The sequence below is a fragment of the Dermacentor andersoni genome, chromosome 10 (genome assembly GCF_023375885.2).
Source record: "Dermacentor andersoni chromosome 10, qqDerAnde1_hic_scaffold, whole genome shotgun sequence".
Lineage (NCBI taxonomy): Eukaryota > Metazoa > Arthropoda > Arachnida > Ixodida > Ixodidae > Dermacentor > Dermacentor andersoni.
Window position 1 is genome coordinate 79,884,003 of NC_092823.1, and position 25,806 is coordinate 79,909,808.

General features: G+C 41.8%; 1 protein-coding gene across 1 annotated transcript in view; it reads right to left on the reverse strand.

Annotated features, from left to right (window-relative positions):
* Nucleotides 1-7,067: 7,067 nt before the first annotated feature.
* Nucleotides 7,068-25,806, reverse strand: part of LOC126544123 (growth arrest-specific protein 2-like) — a 266,338-nt gene continuing 247,599 nt past the window's right edge. Inside the window, exons 8-9 of the mRNA XM_050191346.3 lie at nt 21,848-21,946; nt 7,068-15,293 (exon numbers count right to left, since the gene is read on the reverse strand). Of these exons, the coding sequence (XP_050047303.1) occupies nt 14,982-15,293; nt 21,848-21,946 (411 nt within the window). The 3' untranslated portion in view covers nt 7,068-14,981. The remainder of the gene's footprint in view (nt 15,294-21,847; nt 21,947-25,806) is intronic.

The following is a 25,806-nucleotide window of genomic DNA, read 5'->3' on the forward strand; positions in this document are numbered from 1 at the left end:
AGAGTGTCTGGGTTGGTGCGTTATCACACGACACTTTTAATGTTTTGCAGGATTTCTTTCTTGAGGTGGAACATTTATTTACATTGATTGTATCCTTTTAAAAATATCTCAGCTTGATACTTATAAATGTATAAACTTCTTAATTCACATACATTTTATCAGCTATGTCTATAATTAACGGGATATAATTTTTGTGATTAACCAATTTAACCTAACAAATATATTACCAGTGGCTTCTCAACTCGACAATGAACAATATGTAATTAGTCTCGTTCACAGAAAGTTATCCACCTTTTCGCTTTTTAAGTGAGGCCCATGTTACCTTGGACACACTGTATAATCAGTGCATTATATTAATTGAAGCAAAGCAGGCAGTGTCTTTCAGAAAGCAAAAGCGGGTAGCTAATATTCACTGCAGTTGGGATAGCTGGTACGCATCCTTGGCTTTGGCAGAATTTATGCACACACACAAAAAAAGCCTCATGAAAGTGGTCCAATTTGTCATGCCCACACTACTCACATTTGCCTGCCTTTCACGCTTTACTTCTTTTTTTTATGTATTCCTGTATGAGATGGTTGATTGGATATGTCTACACACTTTATATGCCATATGCAACATACAAGTCATTGACCTGCTAAAAACAAGTGAATCAGTAAATCAGCTGACTGCATCCTGGTTTCACCACTAAGAGTGCAATTAAACAGAGGTTCCATATGCATTCCATATAAGGAAGCACAGCTCTGTAATGTGGTGAACCGTACATTGAATTGCTTTTGAGGGATGTGAGAACTTGTGCAAGAATTAAGTGTAAACAATGTTCCAATTATTTTGCATGCTTTGGTGGCACCTCCAGGACACCAAAGTGACAATGAGGAAACCAAAGCTGGAACCCGGACTGCTCCAGTGGTAGACTCACTGAGGCCTCCACGTAGAAAGGGTACCAAAGATTATCGCGGCTAACCAATCCTCTATGAAAACGATATGGCATTGGTGGCCCCAACCCATAGACTGCCCTGGTCAGTTTTGATCCCCCCGCTGCCATTTAGCTATTAGCCCTGGAGGGCAGAGCTCGTCCCGTGTTTTTCACCCCGTCCATCGTTCCGTTCATGTTACCATTACGAAAGCCCTGGATATCCTATGCCACCCACTTTATTATAATATGAAGTGCTCTCCCGACGCCTCCCTTCGCTGTAATTACTGTCACATGCTTAATGATTTCCCTGCAGTGTGTTGCAGTGGCACTTACTAAAGCCGATCCACCATTAGAAAACACATACAACACCCTTGCCACATTTTTTTACATGGTTCTTCAAGTGAAGGCTGTTGGCTCTGTTATGTCCTGTTGTGTAGCAAGATTGAAATTCGTTGGTTTGTATCTGAATTGCTGTGTATCCCCGAGAGAACAAAATTACAGGGACGATGTCCACAGAAACTTGTGCAAGAGGTGCAAAGAAAACATGAAGGCCTTGTGCATTATAGCTTCCATTTATTTAAAATCTGAGAAACAAACAACACACACTCTTATAGACAACACATTTGCACTTACACACAAGAAGCAAGCGTAACTTCCTCAATCTGCCGTGTGCATTAAAACTCTTCGTGAACTGCAGCAGATCCCGTGTTCTGCATTGACACAACTCTTAGAAATTTTGTGGTGAAGCAGCAGCAGCATACAGCAGAGGCCTGAACTGACACAAAGATTGAAAAGAAGCACCGATGACAAAGCAGTAGTCCGCATTCCATCGGCCAAGCAAGAAGCAGAGCATGAAAATTAGAACACTGGTAAACTCCAACATGAAATTTCGGCGCTCACAGATACCAGATAGCGAGGGTGTTCACTAAGCCATACTGTAAATAGACAACACGTTTTACGCGATCGAAGTTTAGGGGTACACCGTGTACTTGTGAGCTATAGTTACGTGAAAATGCAGAGATGATTAAATTGGCACTGCAGACGCTTAGTAAGCCAGAAATGTGATAATGAAAGAAAAGTGGCAGCAGCGTCTAGAAAATTTTAAAATCGTTTTCTACGCAAGCACAGCCCAACAGGCGAAAGTGGTTTGAAACAATCCTACACCTAATTAATGCTGATGTACTGCAGTTGAAGAAAAGATTTGGCCCATTTGCTCAGGTATTGGTGAGCCTCTTTAGCCAAATAAATGTAAACATATTGCTAATAAAATTTTTCAAGTTTTTAAAAACGTTATGTTGCTCTTTTGTGTCCCTTCAGGAGTGGCAAACACAGGCTAGTGTAAGAATCAACTAGCTATAATGTTCACTGAGAGGAAATTGCTGATACATTAAAAAAAACATAGTTATGACTTGTTAAATAGGATGCTATACCTGAAGAAATCATAAGTGATCCACAAATGAGTCGTATGTTCCAGTGCTGAAGTGCAATTCCATTCCACACTATTATGTCAAGGCGCGCTTTGGTGATTGATGCCGCGCTTAAGAATGAGTAGATGACGCTTTGCTGTATAGGTACACGTGGGTCAAAAGCGTGCATTCACGTAGCTGCATTCCTCATTGGCTGATGCATTCTCTCCATTGCCCCATTGATGCAAAACAAAGTATGGCGTGCTTATTTTTTCCACGAGTGCCCAAACTGCTTTAAGAAAACAGCAATGTGTGCGCAATGAAGTTTCAAGGTGTGGTTGCAGAATGCAACTGAACAACTCGATCAGTTGATAGCACACAGTTGTGAAGTGCTGTACAGAGGCTGTCACTGACAGTCATTTCATGACGGCCATTATGACTCCCATTGGAGTGGAGAATACAAGTTATTTCCACGACAGTTCAAAATTAGGCCAAATGCAGAATCTCGGTAGGCAGTTTGGCAAGTGACGATCTCAGATGTTCCCAAGTTGGCAACGCTTTATATAAAATTAGTGATCACAGGTGAAATTATTTGGCACCCCTTTCGTTACACAAATACATGCTTGATAGCTATTAACAGATTGGGAAAATACTGAAGCATCTCTCTCTGGTGTCTTCCTGCTCAAAGGACTCGCATGGCAAAGCAACACAAACTTTCGACTCATGCTTGTAAACGCCAATTTACTGTGCTTCGTGTCATGGTTTGATACTATGCTTGCTTGCTTGAGACGCTGCTGTATTCGAGACATATGGGGCCAGACTTATCCTTGATATGCCGAAGCATCCTTTACACTCGCACTTCGCTTGAGTAAATGAGAAACATGCAGAGAGACACAGGACTGCAGTTCTTATTATGTGCCCTTCAGCCATTCAGTCACATATTGAGCAACGCATTCTGCTATTTGTCTCAACAACTCACAGCTTCATTTGTAAAGGACAACGCAGTCATGTGCTCATATAAACATACTCAACCTTCAGCCCAGGAATATTTATATGCTTGAAAGAAGCAGGGAATAGTTGTTTCAGGAATCTAGCATTACTTAAATCCTAAAAAAAGCACAAAGATTCCTAACACAAGGTTAACCAGAATTTCAAAGCAAGACCCGATTAGTTGTGATCATGGAATAGATAGCTCAGTGGCGATGCATTGAAAGCAGTATGCTTCCTAGTTGCAGAATCCTTGGAAAAAGAATTCATATTAATTATGGGTGGGTAGTTTCCATAAGTTCGCATTCAGATAAGTTACACTGGAGGATCGAAAAATAATTTTTCTTAACCAGGGATTAAAACGCACCTAAACCAATGTACATGTGCATTCATTATCAGAATGTAGCTGCGATGGTGCGGAATATACCAGTGCCTTGCGTTCAAGAGCACAGTGTGACAGCTTGCACAATAAGTTCACAATCAACTATCACTCAGGCCCTGAAAGAAGGCTTGATTTCACCTGAAGTTCACGTGTGCATCTCGTGTTGTCCATCACATTGAGTTTCCTAGTAAAAGTAAGGAACACAGGTGCTGGTGTCTACGGGAGTTATGTGCCAGCCAGTGTGGGAATGATGGTTAGTACATGGATTTGCATAAGCTTCCTCCTTCTGGCTTTAAATGGCTTTGCAACTTTGCAATTTGATCATGCTGAACACTGATTACAAATTCAATGATTTGCAATGGATATGCGTGCGCGCGAAAGACTGTTGCCTTCACGTGTAGGAAAATATGATTTCTTGGTAATTTTGAATGAAAGTGTATGTGTGAAGTAACAAACGTGATGATTAGACAAATTCATGTACTTCCTGCTGCTCCCATACTAGCTGAACAACTGCAGCACCAATGCTCTCTGCAGTAATTTTGTAGGAATCTCTGTGTGGTCCATCAAGGTGATTCATTGTTATAGCGCATAAAGCTTTATATTGACATACACATCCATAACTGTTATTAGACATCTTCGCATTCATAAACTTACTCAGCAATCACTTGACTGTTGCAGGAGCATACGAGTACAAGACTTCTATGAGCACAGAAGAATCAAAATGCATAAAAAGAAACCAACAAGTGGCCTCCTCTGTAAGTAACTGCTATTGCCTCAAACATGTAGCGTGTCCACAACGCCCCATTGCTAGCTCTCCAGTTGGCAATTCCTGTCCCGCATGGACATTAAGAAGTCTGACAGTATATAAGGCTGTTGGTTTCAAGTGCTAAATCTACAGCAACATTAATGGTTGACACTTGTTTAAGAACTAACCTTCACTAACATAAATCAAATACAAGTCATGGTATAGAACAAGTAGCCCGAGAGCTAAGCTGAAAAACTTAATTTTCATTTGCAGTGCTTAAATTCAATTTGCTTTCCATATTAAATTAAGGCTACAAAGACAAAGAGGGTGTGCGTTGAGCTTCGTGGCCAATGCATGCTGATGCCAAATATTCTCGTTGTGTAGACCCTGCAACATTATTACACATGTGGCATAAGTCTGGATGATAAAAGCATGTCCTCAGGAATGATTTTCACAAAAATGTTCTCGAATATGCCTCACGTATCTAGTTATGTTGCCTGCTAGGCCCCTGAGGTGTTTTCTTTCCATCATCCCCATTGAGCTCAGATCTGTGCCCCTGTGATCATACTGATTGGTCCCTGCCATGCTCTGGCCATCATCACACAGAGCTCTTGTTATCAGCACGGCCTCGAGATCATGTGGTGTGACCCTCTGTCAAGCCACCCATTTCGGGCACCGTGGCATCAGTGCAGTAGTATCATTACTCTGCCACCAGATGGCACAGGTTCCCATCAGTAACGATAGCTTTCTACTCTTCTTACAGTTCTGTCGTTCTTGCACTAGCATAACACAAGGACAGAGGCCCAAAGAAACATGACCTTGAAAAACAGAAGCACAAACGAACAACCGCAATTTACTGGAAACACAAGTGACGATAAAACCTGAAATGAAGGCAAGAGCAGTTGTAACTGTGCAGACACGTAGCCTTTTGCAAACACGATTAACGCCTTTCACCATCGTATCACCTTTCATTCCATCTTGCTTTTTCAACAAACATCAGCCTTTACTTTGCACTTTATTCATTCAATCATCACCGTCTTTGCTCGAATCTAACGCGAATTTTTCTGCCGATAAAACGGGTCCGAAAACTGCGTGCGCATTACAATCAAGAAGGACCCTAAATCTGGATTACCATTGGTATTTCAAAATGGCCGCCTCGTACGCACTTTGAGCCTAGCTGTCGCAGCTTCCTCCATGTGCTGTAGTACACGTTGCACCATCAGTCCTTCCATTTTCTACGTTTGCGCTATCAGCATGGAAGTGCCGACTGCAAAGACATGCCCGACTTCATCACGATGCCATAATTAAAAGGAAAGTGATCCCGTTTGCAGAAACAGGCGGCATCACGGCCGTTCGGAGTTCCCGAAACTTACGTGCAGGATTGGCGCAAACAGGAGGTGCGTTCTACTGCTGCGGCTGCTACGTATGGCGCGGCCGGGCGGCACCAATCTTGAAAGCGACCTGCTCTCGTCGCTTAGTTCACACTGAAGCAAGAGGCCACACAAAGGTCACTTCGCTCCATGATTCGCTCGTTCCTGCTACCATCAATAAAGAGTTTCCATGGTCATCGCGTGAAACGTGTTCATGTTTGCTTGTGCGTGCGTAACACCATGCTTGTTAGTTTAGTTAGCAAGCGAATGTCTAAGATTAATGTCGAATGTCTAAGCGAATGTCTAAGAATGTCTAAGTCTATAAAACAACTATCCTTACTTTTTGTATAGCTGTCTACTAATTTGCTGTTGCAGTTGATGCTTCGCCTTTCAAGCGAAACTGCGACTTTTTTTATTTAATGCAACTTTAGTGTATTGGGAGTAAATCTTTGTTTTTCCAAACGAGAGAAAGCTGTATTTCTGTATGAAAGAATGAGGTGCACGGTACTGTAATGGACTTCTTTCTTTTAGGTCACGAAAAATGGGTGCATGTTACAATCGAGTAAATACGGTAGTTCATGCTGTGGTCACTGTCCTTGCATGCATACGTTAGTGCAAGAATGATAGAGCTTCACCAACGATCCCAGCTTCATGGATTCTTAACATCTTAGAGTAGCCGCTAGTTAGCCGTGAACTTTCAAGAAATCCACCCAGTAGCTATCAAGTTTATTCCAATGTAAAAGTAAAGGCAGTAAGAGCTTCAGAAAGTTGAAAGTTAGGGAGGGTAGCCCTTTCAGCACAACTTAGTGTTTTAAGCAGTATCTATAGGTGTAATATTTATTTGAGATGTTCCTGACAGAAATGCATTATAACTTTGCAACTGTAATATCTACCATCCTGATTAGTACTGCAGGGCCTCTTTAACCAGGATGTGCAAAAACAGCATCCTTGAAGCAGTTTGTCCACTTCAGTCCCGAAAACTTTATATGCTCGAAAGCAGCTAATGTTTATTCAGGAATCCTGCATCACCTAAATTCTCAAAGGAAATACAAACCCTTTCAACACAACATTCACCGAAATGCCAAAGGAAGAACTGATTAGTTGCGATCATGGTCAAATGATTAGTTGTGGCATGGTTGGTACTTTAGCTCGAGAGATTCAAGAGAAAGCATGCTACGATCTTTCAACTCAATATCAAACGCTGCGTGGCACTCAGGGTCCTTGCATTCTGTAGCATGTAAAATAACAAAAACAAGCAGAAAATAAAGAATTTACAGAGACTTTACTGCAAACCAAAAAGAAATACAATATAAACATTCAGTGGTTTTAAAACAGAGGTAAAATAACAGGCCCAAATGCCAGAGCATTTGTCACTTTCTAAGAAGTAAAAAAGAATGGTAATTGTTAGCACACAACGTCAACAAAAATATTTTAAATGCACAATAAAGGTTTTCTTACAGCACATAATGCTAGCCAAGTTTTTGTGCTTGCCACATTAGGGCAATACACCCTGCCTATTCCACATTTCTTATTCGTCCAAAGCTGATTTGCATTAAAATCTTTGTACACAGCTACAGGTACAGAAATTGAACAGAAGGTTACAAACTGAAAAGTGCATAACAAAAAGGTTTTGGCTTTGCACGAAATAAGCGTATGCAATGAAATATATTACCACATAATGATTTTATCATGACAAGAGAATCATTATTCAAGAAAGCACAATGCAGAAAAATGTGTGCTTGAAGCAACTTCTTGAAAGTTTTCGAGCACTAATTTAAGAAAACTTCCAAACAAACAACACTCGCTGCCGGAGTTCCTCTGAACAAAATGGTTTATGCATTACACAACTCTTTCTTGTACAATGACTAAAAAAACTCAACACATCAACAAGAAGCAATGTATGGCTAATAAGATGCGGAGCAAGTCAGGACATTCACTTCAAACTGGATAGCTTTTGAACAATCCACATCAAACATACCAAAATAGAGTGATCTAAAAGCTACAGCAACACTTCATATATACATTAAATCATTCTTCAACACAACAAGCAACTACAGAAACACATATTTTTCTCAGTGCCTAAGTCATACAGCCACAAAGAATAAAAACTCTGTTAAACACTTGACTTAACAGATTTCATAAGGAAACATGTTCTAAAGGTGCGTTAAGCAAAGGTCAATATGCTGCCTCCTCACATTTTACTCAGACCACCCTCGCCCATATTTTAAAACAGGTTGTTTCACTGTTTAGACATGACGTCTTTAGGAGTAATCCTGCGCTATAACTGATTTTGCTCTGTTTCTACAATTACTATGCGTGCAAAGTAACAAATCTGTTTGTTTACCTATGGGGGCACCATCAAAATGCATTCTCATGGCAGTGAACTGAGATTCATCAGCAGCAGATAAAAATAGAAGGCTGCTGCAATGCAGCTCTTAAGTTACTGGTGCTCTCTCGCTCGACATAAAGCACACTGCTAGGCAGCCACGAAACGACACGTCAAGACAGCACAGTGCTCGATTCTCACAAGTGCTGTAATCGCGCAGCACCACACCCTTATTGCAATGAAAAAACAAAATTACCAGAACAAGGCTGTTCCGTGCTGCTCCGGAGCTTAACGAAAAAACTCAAGGGGTCAACCCAAATAACAAAACAACGATTGCAGGCTGGTTAAACGACTAAAACAGAGAGATAACGGACAAAGAAACAAGTTGACATAGGAAACAGAAAAAATAATGGGAGTGACAAATCTTTCAGGGTGAATCTTAACAGCAAGTCAAGCACAATGAGGAACAACACTCTAAGAAATATTTGCACCCTTTGGGGCTTATCTCATCCGCAAACAATGATTGTCATCTGTCTAGTGCCCTCCTTTTAATTGTCACACTGATATGCACACACTGTTTGTGACCTGGAAGTGCCGCGCAAGCAGCGATAAAGAAAGGAAGGGCATGCAGGATAGATGGCGATTACAGTTGGGAGACACACTAGCCCACAAAGGGTGCAAAGTTTTGTTAGAGTAAGAAGCACTTCCTTCTATTTACCATTGAACCAATATATCATGTGGACCAGAAGGAACAATTTGTTCAGCTTAATAGCCTACACATTGAATTGTGCTAATTCTGATCTTTACCCTTGGAAGGTTACGCAGACATAGTAGGGTCATATTATTAAAATTCAATGATAGAAATTTTTTGGGCATTACATGCGAAAGCAAGACACGAAAGAACTAAAACTGAACTGAAAAGCAGCAAAAAGGACATTACAGCCGAGTCCGTGTGGAGCACAAAACTGGTTGCACCCTCTGAATCTAGTTGCAGTAGTGGCTTCATGGCGTGCTAGAAACTCGCCATTGTAAACAGCTTATCAGTGACAGCATATCATGCAAACAAAACTAAAAGCACTTTACAAATCAAGCTTTCTAACTCACTGCAAGCGCAACAATGGACAGCTGGTCAGTTTCTCAGTTTTTTTCGAACAGCACCTGAGTTTTCCCCTCTCAACTGCGGCAAGGTGTGGGAGCAGCCTTCTTCAAATGGACTGGTAGCTGGGCTCAGTACGCAAATCTCATATTCACAACAAAACAACCCAGTGTCAGGCAAATTACTTTCCAGATTGTTTCGCTTCTCCTGGTTTCTTCCTACTAGCCTAGCGAAATTCCTTCTACTAAAATAAAGCATCCAATTCTAACAGGCAACTTTTGTTGAGCTGGCATGTGCAACAGAAATTAGTGTCTTGATGCTTAATGCTAAAGGCCTTAGGCATAGCACACATAACAGTGGACAAAATGGGCAAGACCGATACATACTTGGCGCTCCTTTTCCCGTGTCGGGTGCAAAAAGTCCTTTAGTACGACGTAACAAGCCCAACGTGCAACCATAGCTGAAACCATATTGTTTGCTGGTTTAAACCAGTCCAGACACCTGGGGACATTTATTTTTAGGAGTGGGCGAATGTGCAAAGCTTCCGGTACAAAACTTAACACTACATACTCTAACAAAAACGGGTTCGCATTCAAAAAGAAACGATTCCGTTATTTTCGAACATTGGAAGCTAACGAAATTCGCCAACCGAGTGTTAAATTCCAATTTCCCTGTTTGCTAAGCAATGTGCCACAAGTTACCAGAAGTCAAGAAAAGGAACAAAGCAACACCAAAACAAAATGGGTAACGCAAGCTATATTTTTGAAAGTGCATCAGGTGTGCACTTTAACGCCTGTGCTTCTTGCATGTAGCCTGTTGATTAGTGTTTATGGCAGTCCAGTGAAGCAGCGGTTTTCTCGTTCACAACCTGCAACGTTTTGCTCAAAATGGGCTCATCTATGAGAGTGTATGGCACACAAGTCCCTCAGCAGCTTTTTCTTTTTTGTAAACTTTTCAGACAGCTTCTGATCTTGTTTCGCGACAACTTATTTAACGCTTTTGGAAAGCTAGGCATACAACAGCCATTCTTTTGTTGAAAAGCTTGCCTGTAATCAGGCTATTCATGCAGTTCTTTTAATAACAATCCGCGATCTTGTGTTTAAAAGTGATCCTTTGTCCCTGATAGCCGTCTTTATTGCCCTAGTCAAACAGGCGTGGTACATAACTATACTGAAATGAATACTCCTGCTGTAAATATATCCGTCCTTGTTTGACTAGTTGATAAATCAGTACTTACTATTTTCATTTGATTCGTGCTTGAAAAAGGTTATATCTGTCCACCTCTAATTATTTTCTAATGTGTGCATTCTTTTTAGGCTATTGTACAAGATGCAATGTTGCCAATGTTATAATTCTGCATCTTTATTGTGACAATTTGATCACTCTGCCCCCTTTTGAAGACTTTGACATATGAGAACATTTCAGGTGTATTCCTTAATATTAAAATTATTAATAATAATAAGATATGAGGACTTACACATACGAGTGGTGTACAAATGTTAATCAGGTAAATTTTGAGGTGTGTGGATCTGCAGTTCCTCTAGCCATAGAGCACTTTGGATTTCAGGTTCCTGCCTGTATGATAGCTGCTGCAGTGAATGTATTCATATGTGTTTTAGATTAGTAGAAAATGAATGAAAACACCACATTCAGTCAAGACCCAGAGAGAATGCCACGTCGACCTGAATGAAGATGTAACATACCAGCTGCGTTCTCAACGCAGGATGAAACCAAAGCTCAAGTAGAAAGACGGCTTGCAGTTATCTATGGCAATACAGAAATGCAGGAAAGCTTACCCTGACTATGTGATTCACTCTTGTCAAAAAGAGTGGGGGAAGAGAACTAACAAAAGCAGCATAAAAAATAAATTTGTCGCTTTCTGTGCTTTAAAAAAAAACGATATGTATAAAAGCGTATTTGTGAAACATCTACTGTTGACGTCTGTGTTAAAATTTATCTTTGTTATTAACTAGTGGAGTTTAAAGGGATATGACCAGGACATTTATGACTGCTAAGCAAATCAAGGTCCACCCATTCTACATCGTAAAAAGTGTGGAAAATACCACCGAGCCCTACATAATTTACTATGATACTTGTTTCTTACACCAGTTTCAGTTTCGGTGCCAAGGCAATGATGCGTCATGATGTCATAGTACACTCCGTCGTTTCATTCCTGCAATCGCTATGGCTTCCACATGTGAGCAAAGCCAAAAATGACGTGGGCAGCACCCTTGCTTGCTTTTTAATGAGCAAAGTGAGCTCTGTCACGATAACGTCAATTACGTCAAGTCTGGTATTTCGACAGCAAATTTAGCATCAAACTAAAAGTATTGTATAAGTGTTCCCCAAGCTTCACCCATGCTCTGTTTAATCACCCTTTTACGTGTGAGGAGCATGTCGTTAGAAAGCACCCAGTAACTTCACAGAAGCATCTCCAGGCTACTTTAAAGAGACACTAAAGGCAAATTGTAAGTCAGCGCAGACTGCTAAAATACCATTCCACAAGCCTCTCAGAGCTTGTTTCGTGCCAAGACGTAGATTTAAGAACAAATCACCTCTTAAGTGTATGAATACCTCTAGCACAATTCAAATCAGCTGCCCCCTACCAGGAAGTTGTGACATTGAACATGACATCACTGCGCTTTACTGCCGTTGGGGAGTAAAACGGCAGCTGACAGTTGGCGCTGTGGTTTCTTGTGCAAAACGAAAAAGCGCAGCTAGAAACTGAGCCAGGACAGAGCCGACAGTGCGAAAGAGGAAGTGAGCGCGGAATCATAAACATGATCTTCTAATGCTCGTCGCAACAGACCTCATTCTCTGCTACTTGCATTTGGTGCGAATTTTGTGAGCCAGCATAACCAGCGTAGCACTACGCAATAATGAAACTACCGAAATGCAAATGTGCAGGCAGGACAGCGTCGAGCAAAAACGAACCCTTTTTTCTGTCCGCATTGCTAAGGGTCAAGTTAGAAAGTTATTTTTTTTTTCTTCTAAGAATCAAATCGAAGTAGACAAGCAGCATTTTCTTCTATGTTGTAATGCAATGCAATGATATTTTCTAATATGAGTCGTTGATTATTAGCAACAGAATTATAATGAGGAGTCACTAGGTCATTGGGCTAGTGCTTGAATGTCGCAGTGGAGTCTCAAATCGTGTCCTGCAGTTGCCTCAATCTCTTGATTGTTAAAAATAGCTCTGTTCTCGATAATTGGTGCCTTAGACATTCTTGAGCATTATTCTATCAATTTAGCTTTAGACTTATTATTTGCCTTCAATGTCCTTTAAACCCCTTACGTGCCTTGGACGATCTGTGTTAGTCCATTGGTCTCTGCTAAAATGAGCCAAGGGCAAGCTCAGCAGATCAATGGCACCTTACATTTTCTAGCAGTGCCTTAGTTTTGTTACTTAGTTGCTCAGTTCCTTAGTTTTGTGTATGGTGCTTAGGCATAGTCGTGCTTTTGGGCGATCGCGGCACAATCTGTAGGACAGCGCAAGTAGAAGCAAATATACGATCTTTAAGGAAGCAAAACATGTTGCCGACTGACGTCTTCAGAAATAATTTGGCCATTTCTGGTCAGAATTCGGGATGACAGCAATGCATGGAAGGAGTCGCCACCAATGCTTGGCCAGCACAATTAGTCTTCCTGTTCACACAACGCTGCTACTTAGGTTGCACATCACACTATGCACTCGGTGCAGTTCATTCATGAAACAATTTACTAGCGAGTGCGAATCCATTTTAAGCTAAGCCATTTGGTGGTATTGCATGTCCGAACAGCTAAGCAGAGTCAGAAGTAAAACACTGCTTAATGCTGAGCTTCTGCTATTATCTAATAATAGCAGCATTGCAATGTTTTTTGCTTAATTGATGGAAACAATTAAACAATTTGAAGTGCAAAGCCACCTACTCACCTAAAGTCCGCAACGAGGAATACAGTAATGACTAGTGATCAGTGAATTTTAAATTAAAGACAACCATCGTCCGCGATAAAGTTTGCAAAGTCTGCAATGAAGCTGCTACACAGACAAAAACGAGTTCCCTCGTCAAACTGCTTGCTTTGAGCTCAACCTTCGCTTGTTCGCCTACTTTTAAACAATCAAAGGCTGGGATGATGCAACGATTAAATTAAAATGTCTTCTTGTTTTAATGCTCTTTGCACTCTGCCTACTTTATCACTAGGATCAGCCAAGCATCAGCAGTCAATGAGAAGAAAGAGATAGGATCAAGTGAGAAGAATCCACACACTATCCCATGACACCTCTCTGGTTTGTTTGCTTCCAAAGGGTATTAAGAATGTTGATTATGGCATATGATGAGATGTGGTGGACTCAATGTCGCTTTATTCAGCCAGATGACTGAAAATTTTCGGAAGCCAAAATACAGAAAAAACATTATCTTTCTTATTGTAGTGAGGTGCAAGATTGGTTGATCCAAACAGAATCAAGCTGAATTGCTTTGAGTCCAAAGAACTTAGAAAGTTAGTAAAAATAATTTGGTGTTCAAGTTACATGAATGTACAGAGAATGGGTGAACATTGAATCTTGAAATAAAGGCGCATAAAGGAAGACAGGCGAAATTAAGAAAAGCCAGCTACGTTAATGACTACCCACAAAAAAGATATGTAATTAGCAAATTCCCAGTCGAATTTATGTGTACAGCTTCATAATAAGGGCACATTGAACAGTTGTGCAAGATAATTACAATGTGCATGAATCACGAGTTAAAAAGTTGAAAGAGAAGAACGTCATCTGCACAAAATGTCTCGTGATGCTAAAAATAATACCATGTATACTTCCTGTTCTCTTCACAAAGGTAGTAGTTCCCGGAGAAAAGAATTCGTTACTGAGCTAGTTGGTACACGGGTACAAATTAAGTTCATGCAATTCAAATAGACAGGGCATGAAGGAACACAAATGATGTAGACAGGTGCTGTTTACATCATTCGTGTTCCTTCACGATCTGCCTACTCGCACTGCACAAACTCAGTTTTCGACTATTTCCCTGCACTTCATTCCCATTGACCATTTAGGCATAAAGTTCTTGATGGTCGCAAATAAATGATTCATGAAAAACTGATTATTTCCACGCTTCAGAAGGATGCCTAAATGCACAACTATTCAGCCAATGACTTCTGATTGTAATAACAGCTTACAGCAGTTGAACTATTCTGATAAAAGTCTTTTCAGTGAAATGAAATGTGTAGGTTTTGAGAGTCGGCGTGATTTTGAGATAATGATGTCCGAAATTCAGTTCACACGATCGAGTGCCAATGCGTTTTGGAGTGAACTACACATCACTATTCTGTCAATGAGAAACTGTGCAATGGATGAAACTTGACTTTTTTTTTTGGAGGAAGGCAAGATTCTATGAGAGCAAACAATAAAATTGCTTTGAATGAATAACAGTCATAAAGGCCTGCTGACGACGTGCACGTCCCGAAAGAGCTCGACACTTAATATGTGTCACATTTTTCAATGTGCTTCTGGAGATGTATTGAAACGGTAGCGTGTTCCACGGGACACTGTAGCATGTTAATGAACCCCGTATGCTACTTTGTATTGTTTGACCGAACCAAACTCCCCTTGCAAATCCTACAAAATTTCCTCTTCAGCCAAATCTGATTGCATCGAAAGATTGCATGGATGTTTGCTGGGCAGCCCATCCACCTAAGGCCAACGAAGAAGGCTGCTCCCCCGTAAGATTATTTCACAATGCTTGTGGCCAATGAATGCGAGACTGTCCAACCTTCACTACTACCCCACTTGCTTGGACAGCGAACTGATGGCACTGAGCGACACGCTGGACGCTGGGCTTCGGTACCTGGGCCGCGACAGGCCCATGCCGGCGGGGTTCGAATTTCCCTGGCCTGAGCCCAGGGGCGACGGCGTGCCGCTGAGGAGAGAGCAAGGTGATGTGGATGAGGGCGAGTGCGAGCCGTCCTCCGAGGCGGTGGAGGAACGCCGGTTTAGCAGGATGACGTTACAGGTGTCGTGCCTGGACAGGAAGTGCTCCAGGGTGTCCCAGCCACCGCCCACACGGATCATGACGTGCTTCTCCTTGAGCAGCTGAAACAAGTAGGCAGAAGGCGAGTTATCGACGTCTGCTGATATCCTATATACAAGTCCTGAACAGCCATTTAGAGAGAGTGTTCTATCACAAGAGTTTTTTCAAATTGGTGTATTATTAGAGGACTCATGACTTCGTATAGCATGCAAGATCTCTGCTGAGTGCTCTCTGCCGAGCAACAGATATTATAGGGTGGTGCACACAAAATTCACTTGAAAAGCCATTACGTTCACAGGCACATTCGCATTCCCCTCACATTTGGTGGAACTACTATAGGCACTAAATTGTTTGGCTTTGCCAAGACCTGTCACATTGAAATGTTCTTGCAGACATTTTAATTATTTATCAAGAACTTTTCTGAGAGATTTATACGCACATTTCGTGTCCTAGAAATGCATAAGGATGCCATTGTTCAATGCTAATATTTACTTCTCTGTGTTCTCGTTGAGGCTTAAACCTATGTTGTTATTTTATTTATATGGACACTCCAGGCAAACTTCTGCAGTTGTCTGCATAAGTTGAAGTGCAATAAATCGCAGCCACCCACTGTATGCTGTAGGTGTGAGGGTGAGGCGAGAATGATGACGGCTCGATGCAGTGCCGTCTGCACGTGCATGCAAGGGGGAAGGGGAAGAAGTGTGTGCGCTAGGAGGGGGGGGAGCAGGTTAGGGTGCTTCTGCTCTTCTACTCAGGCAGTGTACGGTGCAATAAAGCGCTGACGCGCTCACCCTATCTAGGAGTAAGTCTGCAGTGCGTTGAAAGCTAGGTGACCCGAGATAACTGCTGGCTTTGTGTGTGCAGTGTTCTGGTACGCCTACTCCGCGGTGAAGTGAGAGACAGCGCAAAGGGGAATTCGTTGACCGCATTCTCACATCGGCATTCCTATAGCAAGTGTCCGTAATCATAGACTGAGGTGTGTTCATGTTTGCCTGTGCCCACGTGACACTTCTAAATTTAGTTAGTGAGCGAATGTTTACAGCAGTTAGTATGCCTGATAAAACTGTGCTACAGCAGATAAACTGTATACAACAAGGATGCCAGGAAACCTGAGCGAATGTGTGAAGTTAAAGCTTCCTGGCAACCCAAGCAAAAGCAAGAAGTGCAAAGAAGTGAGACAGCACGTTGGCTACTAGTACTACCTGGCAGTGGTAACAGGCAATATTTAAAGGGGTACTGAACTAACTCTCGGGCTTGGCGAAAGAAACCAAGTTTGCAGATAGCATACGCTGCTGCGAACTTAGGCAAATCTTGCAGCTGTGTGCGGCACGTGGAACGCGCAAGCGTGTTTCTCGAAGACTTGCTTTTCGAATGAGGCCTTCTCCTCAACCGCTTTCAAGCAGGCGGCACTTTGCATACGTTGTTATGCACAAGATTCCTATAGACGGCTGCTATTGGCTGATAGCCGACACCAATTAAGAGTGCTTGCATCAGTCGGCTTCTTCCTACTGTTAATGTGCGTATTCATCGACACAGTTTAATAAACAGGCTGAAGTAAGCGAAAGTCTGCTTTTAAATTTTGATAAGAATCGTGTACTTTTGTGAGGCGCCGACTATCGTCTGCTCGCCTACGGCCGGAGCCGCCCATGTAGGAACTATACTTTGGCCACCCTGCTTGTAGGTGTCATAGCCATTGGGTCTTGCTAATTTCGACTAGTTTTGAACACGCAACTGGCCTTGAAACATTCGAAACTTTAGGCTAGACCACATGTATGCTTGCCAGCAGATGCTCGTTCCTAGCCACTCCTGGCTAAACGACTTGGCAGACAGCTCTGTATTGAGCTATTAACAGCGCCTCAAAACGTGCAATTTCACCGTGGCTAATTGGAACAGGCTGGCTTCAGGAAAGAGTACTCTACAATGGCTCACATCCATGTCATTAATCAGGTTATCGAGAAATGCTCAGAGTACAATAAGCCTCTCTATATGGCTTTCATAGATTACGAAAAGCCATTTGATTCAGTGAAGATACCAGCAGTCATGCAGGCATTACGTAATCAAGGAATACAGAATGCTTACATAAAAACCTAGGAAAATATCTACTGAGATTCTACACCTACGTTAATTCTACACAATAAAAGCAGGAAGATATGTATAAAGAAAGGGGTCACAAAGAGAGACACAATCTCTCCAATGCTATTCACTGCATGCTTGGAACAAGTATTCAAGCTATTAAACTGGGAAGGCTTAGGAGTCTTAGAAGGCTTTTGATCGACGGTGACTATCTCAGAAACCTTCGGTTTGCCGAGGACATTGTTCTATTCAGCAACAGTGCAGAGGAGTCACAACAAAAGATTGAGGACCTTAACAGAGAGAGTGTAAGAGTGGGGTTGAAGATTAATATGCAGAAGACAAAGATAAAAATGAACAGCCGGGCAAAGGAACAAGAAATCAGGATTGCCAGTCGGCTTCTAGAGTCTGTGAAGGAGTACGTTTACCTAGGTGAATTAATCACAGGGAACCCAGATTGTGAGAAGGAAATTCATAGAATAAAAATGGGTTGGATCGCATACAGCAGACATTGTGAGCTCCTGACTGGAAGCTAACCATTATCATTGAAAAAGAAGGTGCACAATCAGTGCATTTTACCACTGCTGACATACGGGGCAGAGACTTGGAGAGTGACAAAGAAGCTTGAAAACAAGTTAAGGACCGTGCAAAGAGCGATGGAATGAAGATTGCTAAGCATAATGTTAAGAGACAGAAAGAGAGTGGTTTGGATCAGAGAGCAAACGGGTATAGACGATATTCTAATTGACATCAAGAGAAATAAATAGAGCTGGGCAGGTCATGTAATGCGCTGGTTAGATAACCGTTGGACCATTAGGGTTACAGTATGGGTACCAAGAGAAGGGAAATGCAATCAAGGATGGCAGAAGACTAGGTGGAGCGATGAAATTAGGAAATTCGCGGGAGCTAGTTGTAATCGGTTGGCGCAGGACAGGGGTAATTGGAGATCACAGGGGGAGGCCTTCGTCCTGCAGTGGATATAAAACAGGCTGGTGCTCATGATGATGATGGCTATCCATTAGTCAAGCTGGTGCAGGGTGAAGCCAGACACCGCGTTCGGCTCGTGTGGCGTGTTGCAGGTGCCAAAATCGGAAAGAGTGGCATTTATGTAAATCTCCAAAATCAAACTTGAACTCCATGCCCCAGTTGGCATTCAGTAGGTGGACCGATTCGGCCGCACCTCAGTTTCCTGTAGCCTTCTTCGCAGTGCAAGGCATTGAAGAAGGAGCGACGGCAATCGTAAGTGATCTTCGACTGCCAATAACTCCGCTTCTGCTGAATGCACTGAAGTACTTCTTGCTGCAAAGTATTTCTGAAATAGTCTAGCTTAACTGCAAAAGCATTTCTCGACTTCGATAAGAAGTACTTCAGTGCAGGAGGAACTGGTGACGGCTTTGTAGATGCGGTTGCAAAAAATTTGTTTTCAAAGCAGGAGGCTCAGCTGGGACATCAACAACACTGATGAAAAAAATCACTTCCTGTGGCTCTTTACAATCAAGCTGGCATGTCCAATGTCAAAATGACACATGCAAGCACGACGCAAGAATCAATACAGAAGCAGAACAGCAATCACAATGCAAGCACCAAAAACACAGCCGACCTGATTGGAGGTGTAATAACTGATGTTTATCATCCATGGTTATGCTTGGACTGTACTGTAAACTGCACTCACGTATTTCAAGGACTAAAGAAAAAGTTGTCAGAAGAGTTCAACATTCTTACTATTTATTTATCATTTTATTATTTATTTATTCCATACTTCAAATCAACAATCGGTCCAAGTATGACAGGTACAGGGACAAAGAAGGACGAACACAAAAGATGACATAGAAAAATATTATGCAAAATGGAAACATAACACCAATTAACACTACATATCAAGGCTCTAAGTCACAGAAAATTGGCTAAGATCAGTTAGACTGCTCCATTCTAATACAGTATGAAGGAAAAACAAAAATTTAAATCCATTAGTTATAGCAAAAGATGGGGTTTAAGAATGGACTTGATAATATGCAAGTCTAGTGGACAGAGGAGATAAATATGCATGCGGGTCAAGTGAGAACTTATGATTAAGCAGTAGGTAAAGAAAGTTGAGGTGGTTCTTTTTTCGTCATAGTTCAAGTTTTTCAATGTTGTTTGTAGCCATGAGTTCAGACGGTGAGTCTGTAATCTTAAATTCAGAATAAACAAAACTAACAGCCTTTCTCTGTACAGCTTCAAGTTCTTTATTTTAGCTTTCGTGAAGGGGTCCCATACGAGAGGAGAGTATTCTAGTTTAGGTCTCATATACTTGTTGAAGTAACTGAGTATAATGTTGGAAGGAGAATTTCCAAGCTTATGCTTTAGAAAACACCACTTGCGGAAGGCAGAACTTATGTTATTTATGTGTAGGTTCCAAGACAGGTCATTGGTTATTGTTATGCTGAGATATTTGTAAATGGTTACCTGTTTTAGTGATGTTGAGCCACGGTCATACGTAAAATCAAGAGGTGCTTTTGCATGAGCTACACAAAGATAAACAGTTCTTTGTGCATTTATAGCCAAACCATGTTCATTACACCAGTTTAATAGGTAATTAACACTTATTAAGACTGTTATTATTACCCTGAAGGCTGTTTGTACTGATGAGCAGATGAAAAGTACGACATTGGTGACATTTCAGAGTGTTTGCCCAGGTCTTGTGAAAGCACTCCACACAATTCATAATTACCAGTCTCTCATGTGTTCTCTCCGCAGATGTGGCTATTCTACAAGCTATGCTTTGTAACGGAGAGTTCTATTATAGACGTGGCAGATGTTGCAGACACGTCTGTACTTCTTGGAAGACATAGGCTGAATGTGTGGTAACCCAACAAATTTGCGTTTTTCGTGCCCAGAGGCATATAGCAAGGGCAACTGCTAGCAGGTCTACGATGCAAAATTTCTTTATATAATGAAATAGTTATGGTCACTGACCAAGTCAAGATGAAAGAACACACGAGACATTGTGGGGCCAGTATAGTACCAATTAGTTTGCACTAGTTAATGTGAACGTGGAAACCACATGGGTTCCGAAAGGTCTGTGTTTATTCATGTTGACTTGGTCAGAGACTGCAACTATATCAGCATGTTACCTGACTAGATGAATTTTCGTCTAACTATGGACTACATATCCTCTTATAATATCTGTCACAAAGTGTTCAGTATGATAGATGAGGGAAATAAAAGAAGAGACAATGAGAAACAAGAACCTGTACACTTTAGTAAAATAGCAAAAAAAGAATGGAGCTCATTCTCTCACACCACGCATGGCTGTTTCGTTCTGTAGAATGGACATAATGGTATGCCAAACGCTTTGTTCACAATACCTGTACTACATCATGCAACTAGACCAAATCACCATGTTGCTGAAAGACACAATAAAACATCAGTGAATGTCTTTCTCAAGCTAAACACGTGGTTACGACAAATGTGCAAGACCCAAAAGAAATAACTCATGTTTGCCAAGACATAATGCAAACTGTCAAAAATGATAATAACAAAGTTCTCAGCATTCCGCCAACAGCAGAGCTGCTTCGTTGCAGACCAAGTTACAGAGAAAGAGGGCTTCACTGCACATAGCCTTATTATGTGGCAAAGCATACGCCACGTTCAACAGAGTCAGCCATTGAATTGCGACCTGAAATAACCCATTTAGTGCAATACCTCTAAGGTGTGCACTGGAAATATCAAGGCTACATGGGCAATGCCATAGGTAATAAGTAAGTCGGTGGCCCTTTCTTTTTTTTTTATCAGCCTCACATAGATAACCATGCGCCTAATTTAAGAGGAGAAAGATGTTGCAAGTATTCAAAACATTCTCAAGGAAAATGTGAAAAGCACAGCCACAATACGTTCGACCAATGGGATTGCCAGTCTATTCTTATCCAACACTGAGAATGTTGATACTTCTCTAGCAACATGCTTCAGTTTACATGAACAGAGATAAACTATACTAAGTAGCAAATTTGAAATTTCCTCTGTTGCATCCTGCAAGAAACAATGCGGCCCTTGCTTAGAAAAAGAAAGAGACAAATAAATGCTATACTGTGTTAGTCACTGAATCCAAAAAGTAAATACGGTATCACAAAATGGTTTAACATCCCAAACCTTAACAGTGGGTTATGAGGGGCGCCGCAGTGGAGAGCTGTGGCTTATTTCTGACCAGCTGATGTTCTTCAGCTGGCCCCAAAAGCGCTGGTTAGAGTGAATTCACAGTTTCAATCAATATGGCTCAGCTCGAAACATGCTTGCCGGTCCCCATTCACAAGTCCCTCATCCCAGGTTTGGCACTTAGAAACAATACAAAAGAAAACCAAAGTTTATGAATGCATTCTGTTTATCGAGCAGTTTCATTTCAGCTACATTTCGTGAACGCATGTGTGTACACATATAGAATGAAGGACAGCAACTCACTTCCTACAAAGCAGTGAATCACTCTCACACTCGACATCTGTCAAATCATTTTGCCCTTACATTTATGTGGCGTGACATACGTGGTGGGATGGTCTGCTTGTAAAGTACTCACCCTTACAAAGTAGATGCGACCCCCGATGCAGTACCGACCCTCTGAGATGCGCTTGATTTGGGTCTCGCTTTGGCACACACGACTGGCAATCTTGCGGACCTGTGATAGGTCAAAGAAGAACATGTCTGTCATATGAAATATATTACACTGCAAGTTGTCCGCGGTGGAGTTCACGAGACAGTTTTGTGAGCTTTATCCGTGCTACTCTAACTACTTTGAATGTCAGCAGCCAGGAAAGCTTTGTCTGTAGTTCAAGGCATGGCATTTCCTCTAACACAGTATAGAAGTCCATAAAAGGCAAAGATTGATCAGGTGGAGACTTGATGCAATTAACAGTGGGCGAAAAAGAAAGAAAGCCTCTACCCAGAGCCAATGTTTTGACAAAGGAGACCTGTCTTTGTCAGGACAATGACAGCAACAACTATAGTTGTTTCCGTGACAAAGACAGCGACATGATAAAGAGAATTACGTGCATTGAAACATTGGCTCCAATCTGAAGCTTCTCTTGTTCATTCACTGTTGATCGCCACACATAAGTTGAGACAACCAACTTCGCTTCTAAGTGACACCTAAGTTGCGGATGACACAAGCACAGCCTCACTGCCTGTCTGCGTCACAAAGAAGGCAGTGACGTACAATGCTTGTCAAGGGAATACTGATAAAAAGTCCATAGATAGAGAAGTAAGACACGTATCTGAATACAATTAGTGCTTCATATCTGTCATGCCACAGTGGCACGTTTATTCTGGGGGATTGGCCATAAACGGCCACATATCCTGTGGATCATACCCAGTGACCCAAGTTGTTTATATACTACCTATATAATTATACCCAGTAATTTACTAGGCGAGGAAACAAAGATAAACACCAAACCTTGAGGAGGACGCAGAGGAAGTTACTTTAGAATGACTTTTAATGTTCTCCGGCTTTTCTTGCTTTCTCTTATTTGAGCGAAATATCCGTGACAGAAAGTGGCAGACTCGAAGACGCAATTGTGCTGCATTGTGATAATAGCAGAAGATTTCGTAGCACTGGTAGTGCTCGAAGGTCAAGATGTTAACAAACGAGACTATGTAACATTGACTAGCACCTGCGTTCTCGCATATTACCAAACTGAAAGGTAGCGGAAGCATATGGCGCTGGGCTAGTTGGTTCAATATGGCTTGTGATGGTAAAACAGCAGATGAAACAAAGACGGATAGTGGAAAGAACACACTTTGCGGTGTGTGCTGCATGAGTGGAAGCGAAATCTTGGAAAGATGCAGAAATGCAGCTTTTTGAATGGTCCATTTCCATCTGTGATATGCATATTCCCTGACATTTCATTTCTTTTTAACCTTTCACATAAGCTTCTGAAGTCTACTTGACAAGTGGTTTAATAAAAGCACTGCAGTGCAAATTCTACCACACTTTGGTAAAACAGCCCCTAACTTTAGGAAACTTGTTAAATAGTTAATATGAAAATCACAGTTGAGGCAGCAAAATCTGGCGGCAAACGTGGCTGTTTTAAAATACACACCAAGCCGTACACAACAAGTGCTACTGGAGTCGTCTATGAGTTTCCACTGTCTTGCGGTATGACATATGTCAGCCAGACTGGGCGATGCGTAAATGAGCGTGCGCATGAACATGAGCTGCCACTGAAAGGTAAAGACAGAGCACATTTGCGTGAGCACTGCAATTCACATTCGTGTGAGCCACGACTGGACAAGATACGGATTCTTGAAAGAAGCAGCGACACCACAGTACGTGAATTGCTCCAAGCGTTTCATTTTAAAAGCGAGGTTTGTCTTGTATTAACGACACATGAGCTTTATTTTTATGCAGGAAGAAGTTTTTTTTATAGTTTACTGTGATTAGGGTGTTGCGTGATTGAAGCTGTTTTGTACGTTGCGCATTCGCCTGCGTGTACATATTGCGTGTTATACAATAGAGAATAAACAGTCCAAAGTTTGCCGCTCCCCTTGTTCACTTCTGCCCTTCCTTGTTTGGGCCAAAGTGATCATATTTATGGTCTACTCAGCAGAATCTGGAGGGCAAGAGTACCATAAACCATTCACTTAATCTCAAATAATATTATGAGCCCTTTTGCAGCCTCATTTTGAAGCATAAATAGAAGCACACACAAATGTGTGCCTTTCAACCAGAATATGGTAAAGCCTTGCTTAGAAACACTTTTTGCTTGCTTGTAACTATCTTCAGCAATATCCTAATTAATACATGGTATACAGTTAGTGTGGTTAGCCTAGGTTTGCTGTTGCCTTTCAGCAGCTGGCTATTACATTTAAAATTTGATGCCGAGAAGAAAAAATGGCATCGATCACATCAATATTGACATAGCACAGACCAAGATACATTAGCTGAATACAGATGTTGACAGCAGTGCTTTTATGCATTGACATCAAGCATCGTGACAAACATCAGACTCCCAGTAACAACAGCAGCAATATTTTAGGCACAACGGTCTGTCCAAGCTATGGTGTTCAGAGTACTCATAATTTAGTTGAATGGTTTGTGGCCAACACAATAAATAACCAGCATTAGGGCAAATGATCCTAAATTAGCCTGCGTGAGACGCAGTGAATGACATTGAATCTAACCATTTATTTATTTTTTTGTATTTGTGAGATATGGCTTTTAGTCTAAGGTTTAGCCTCAAGGACTTGTACTTGCAGAACATAATGCTTGTCTAAAATGCTTACGAACAGCCCTCGTCAATTTTGGCAAATAATAAACCCTCAGGAGGCGCGCATGATCAGCGTGTTAAATGCACATGGCGAAGTGGTCAGCGACACCGAGTGTGCTGACATTTTTAACGCAGCCTTTTTCTCTGTATTTACTAACGAGACTTCAACTCCAGGTTTTCCCACATCTACTAAAATGACTGCGCCTATGTCGCCAATTATATTCTCGGCAGACGGAATCACCTCGATTATTGATAACATCAAGCTTTCATCGTCAGCAGGTGTAGATGATAGTAATTTCAAACTCTTAAAAAATATTAACCATGTATCTGCTGCGTACCTAACTTTGTTGTTTTCGTAGTCACTCTCTACAGGCATCTTACCATCCAACTGGAAAGTGGGCAAGGTCGTTCCAGTCTTCAAATCAGGCAACAGAGACACCCCATTAAATTATCGTCCTATATCATTAATTAGTGTCCCGTGCAAAATCATGGAACACGTCATATACTCGCATATCATGAACTTTTTAGACTCACTCTGTTTTTTTCACCCTTGTCACCACGGATTTTGGAAAGGCTACTTTTGCCAAACACAGTTGGCAATTTTCATTCACGACCTGCATGTTAACCTTGACAGTAACTTTCAGACTGACGCCATATTCCTGGATTTTGCAAAAGCATTTGACACAGTTCCTCATAAACGTTTGCTGCTAAAATTATCTCAGTTAAATTTGTCTTATTGTAATCAGCTGTTTCAACAAATAGCTTAAGAGATTTGACCCACACGAACTCCAGCAAGTAGTACCACACTGTCTAAGGAAAGCTTGTGGGTCAAACTGCAGATTCATCAATACGTGACTGATATAGGCGAACTCATTTCCTTCCAGTGGGCCACTGCCTTTGAGTAAGCAAGCAAAAGTAACAGTGATACAGAGATAGGTAAAAAGAGAATTTAGGGTGCGCCAGGAAGCCTCGTGGCACCAGCGAGATACATCGGTGCCAAATAACCTCGGGACACTACGAAGGCGCCGCATTACGTAAGTGCAGTGATGGGGGTTGTTCAGCCGAGCACCACCGCTATGACCGCCCCGGCGCGGAGGGCTAGGGTGGCAGGGGAAAGACGCGGTCGCGACGCGCTTTCCCCCGATCCCGCACTCCCCAAGGTCACTCATCCTCCCGACTGTCTGGCGTCATCGATCGTCGTTGCTCCGGCGCAGCTGCATCCACCGAAAGAATTCCACCTTTGTTTCTTCCTCTCGCACACAGACGGCGCCAC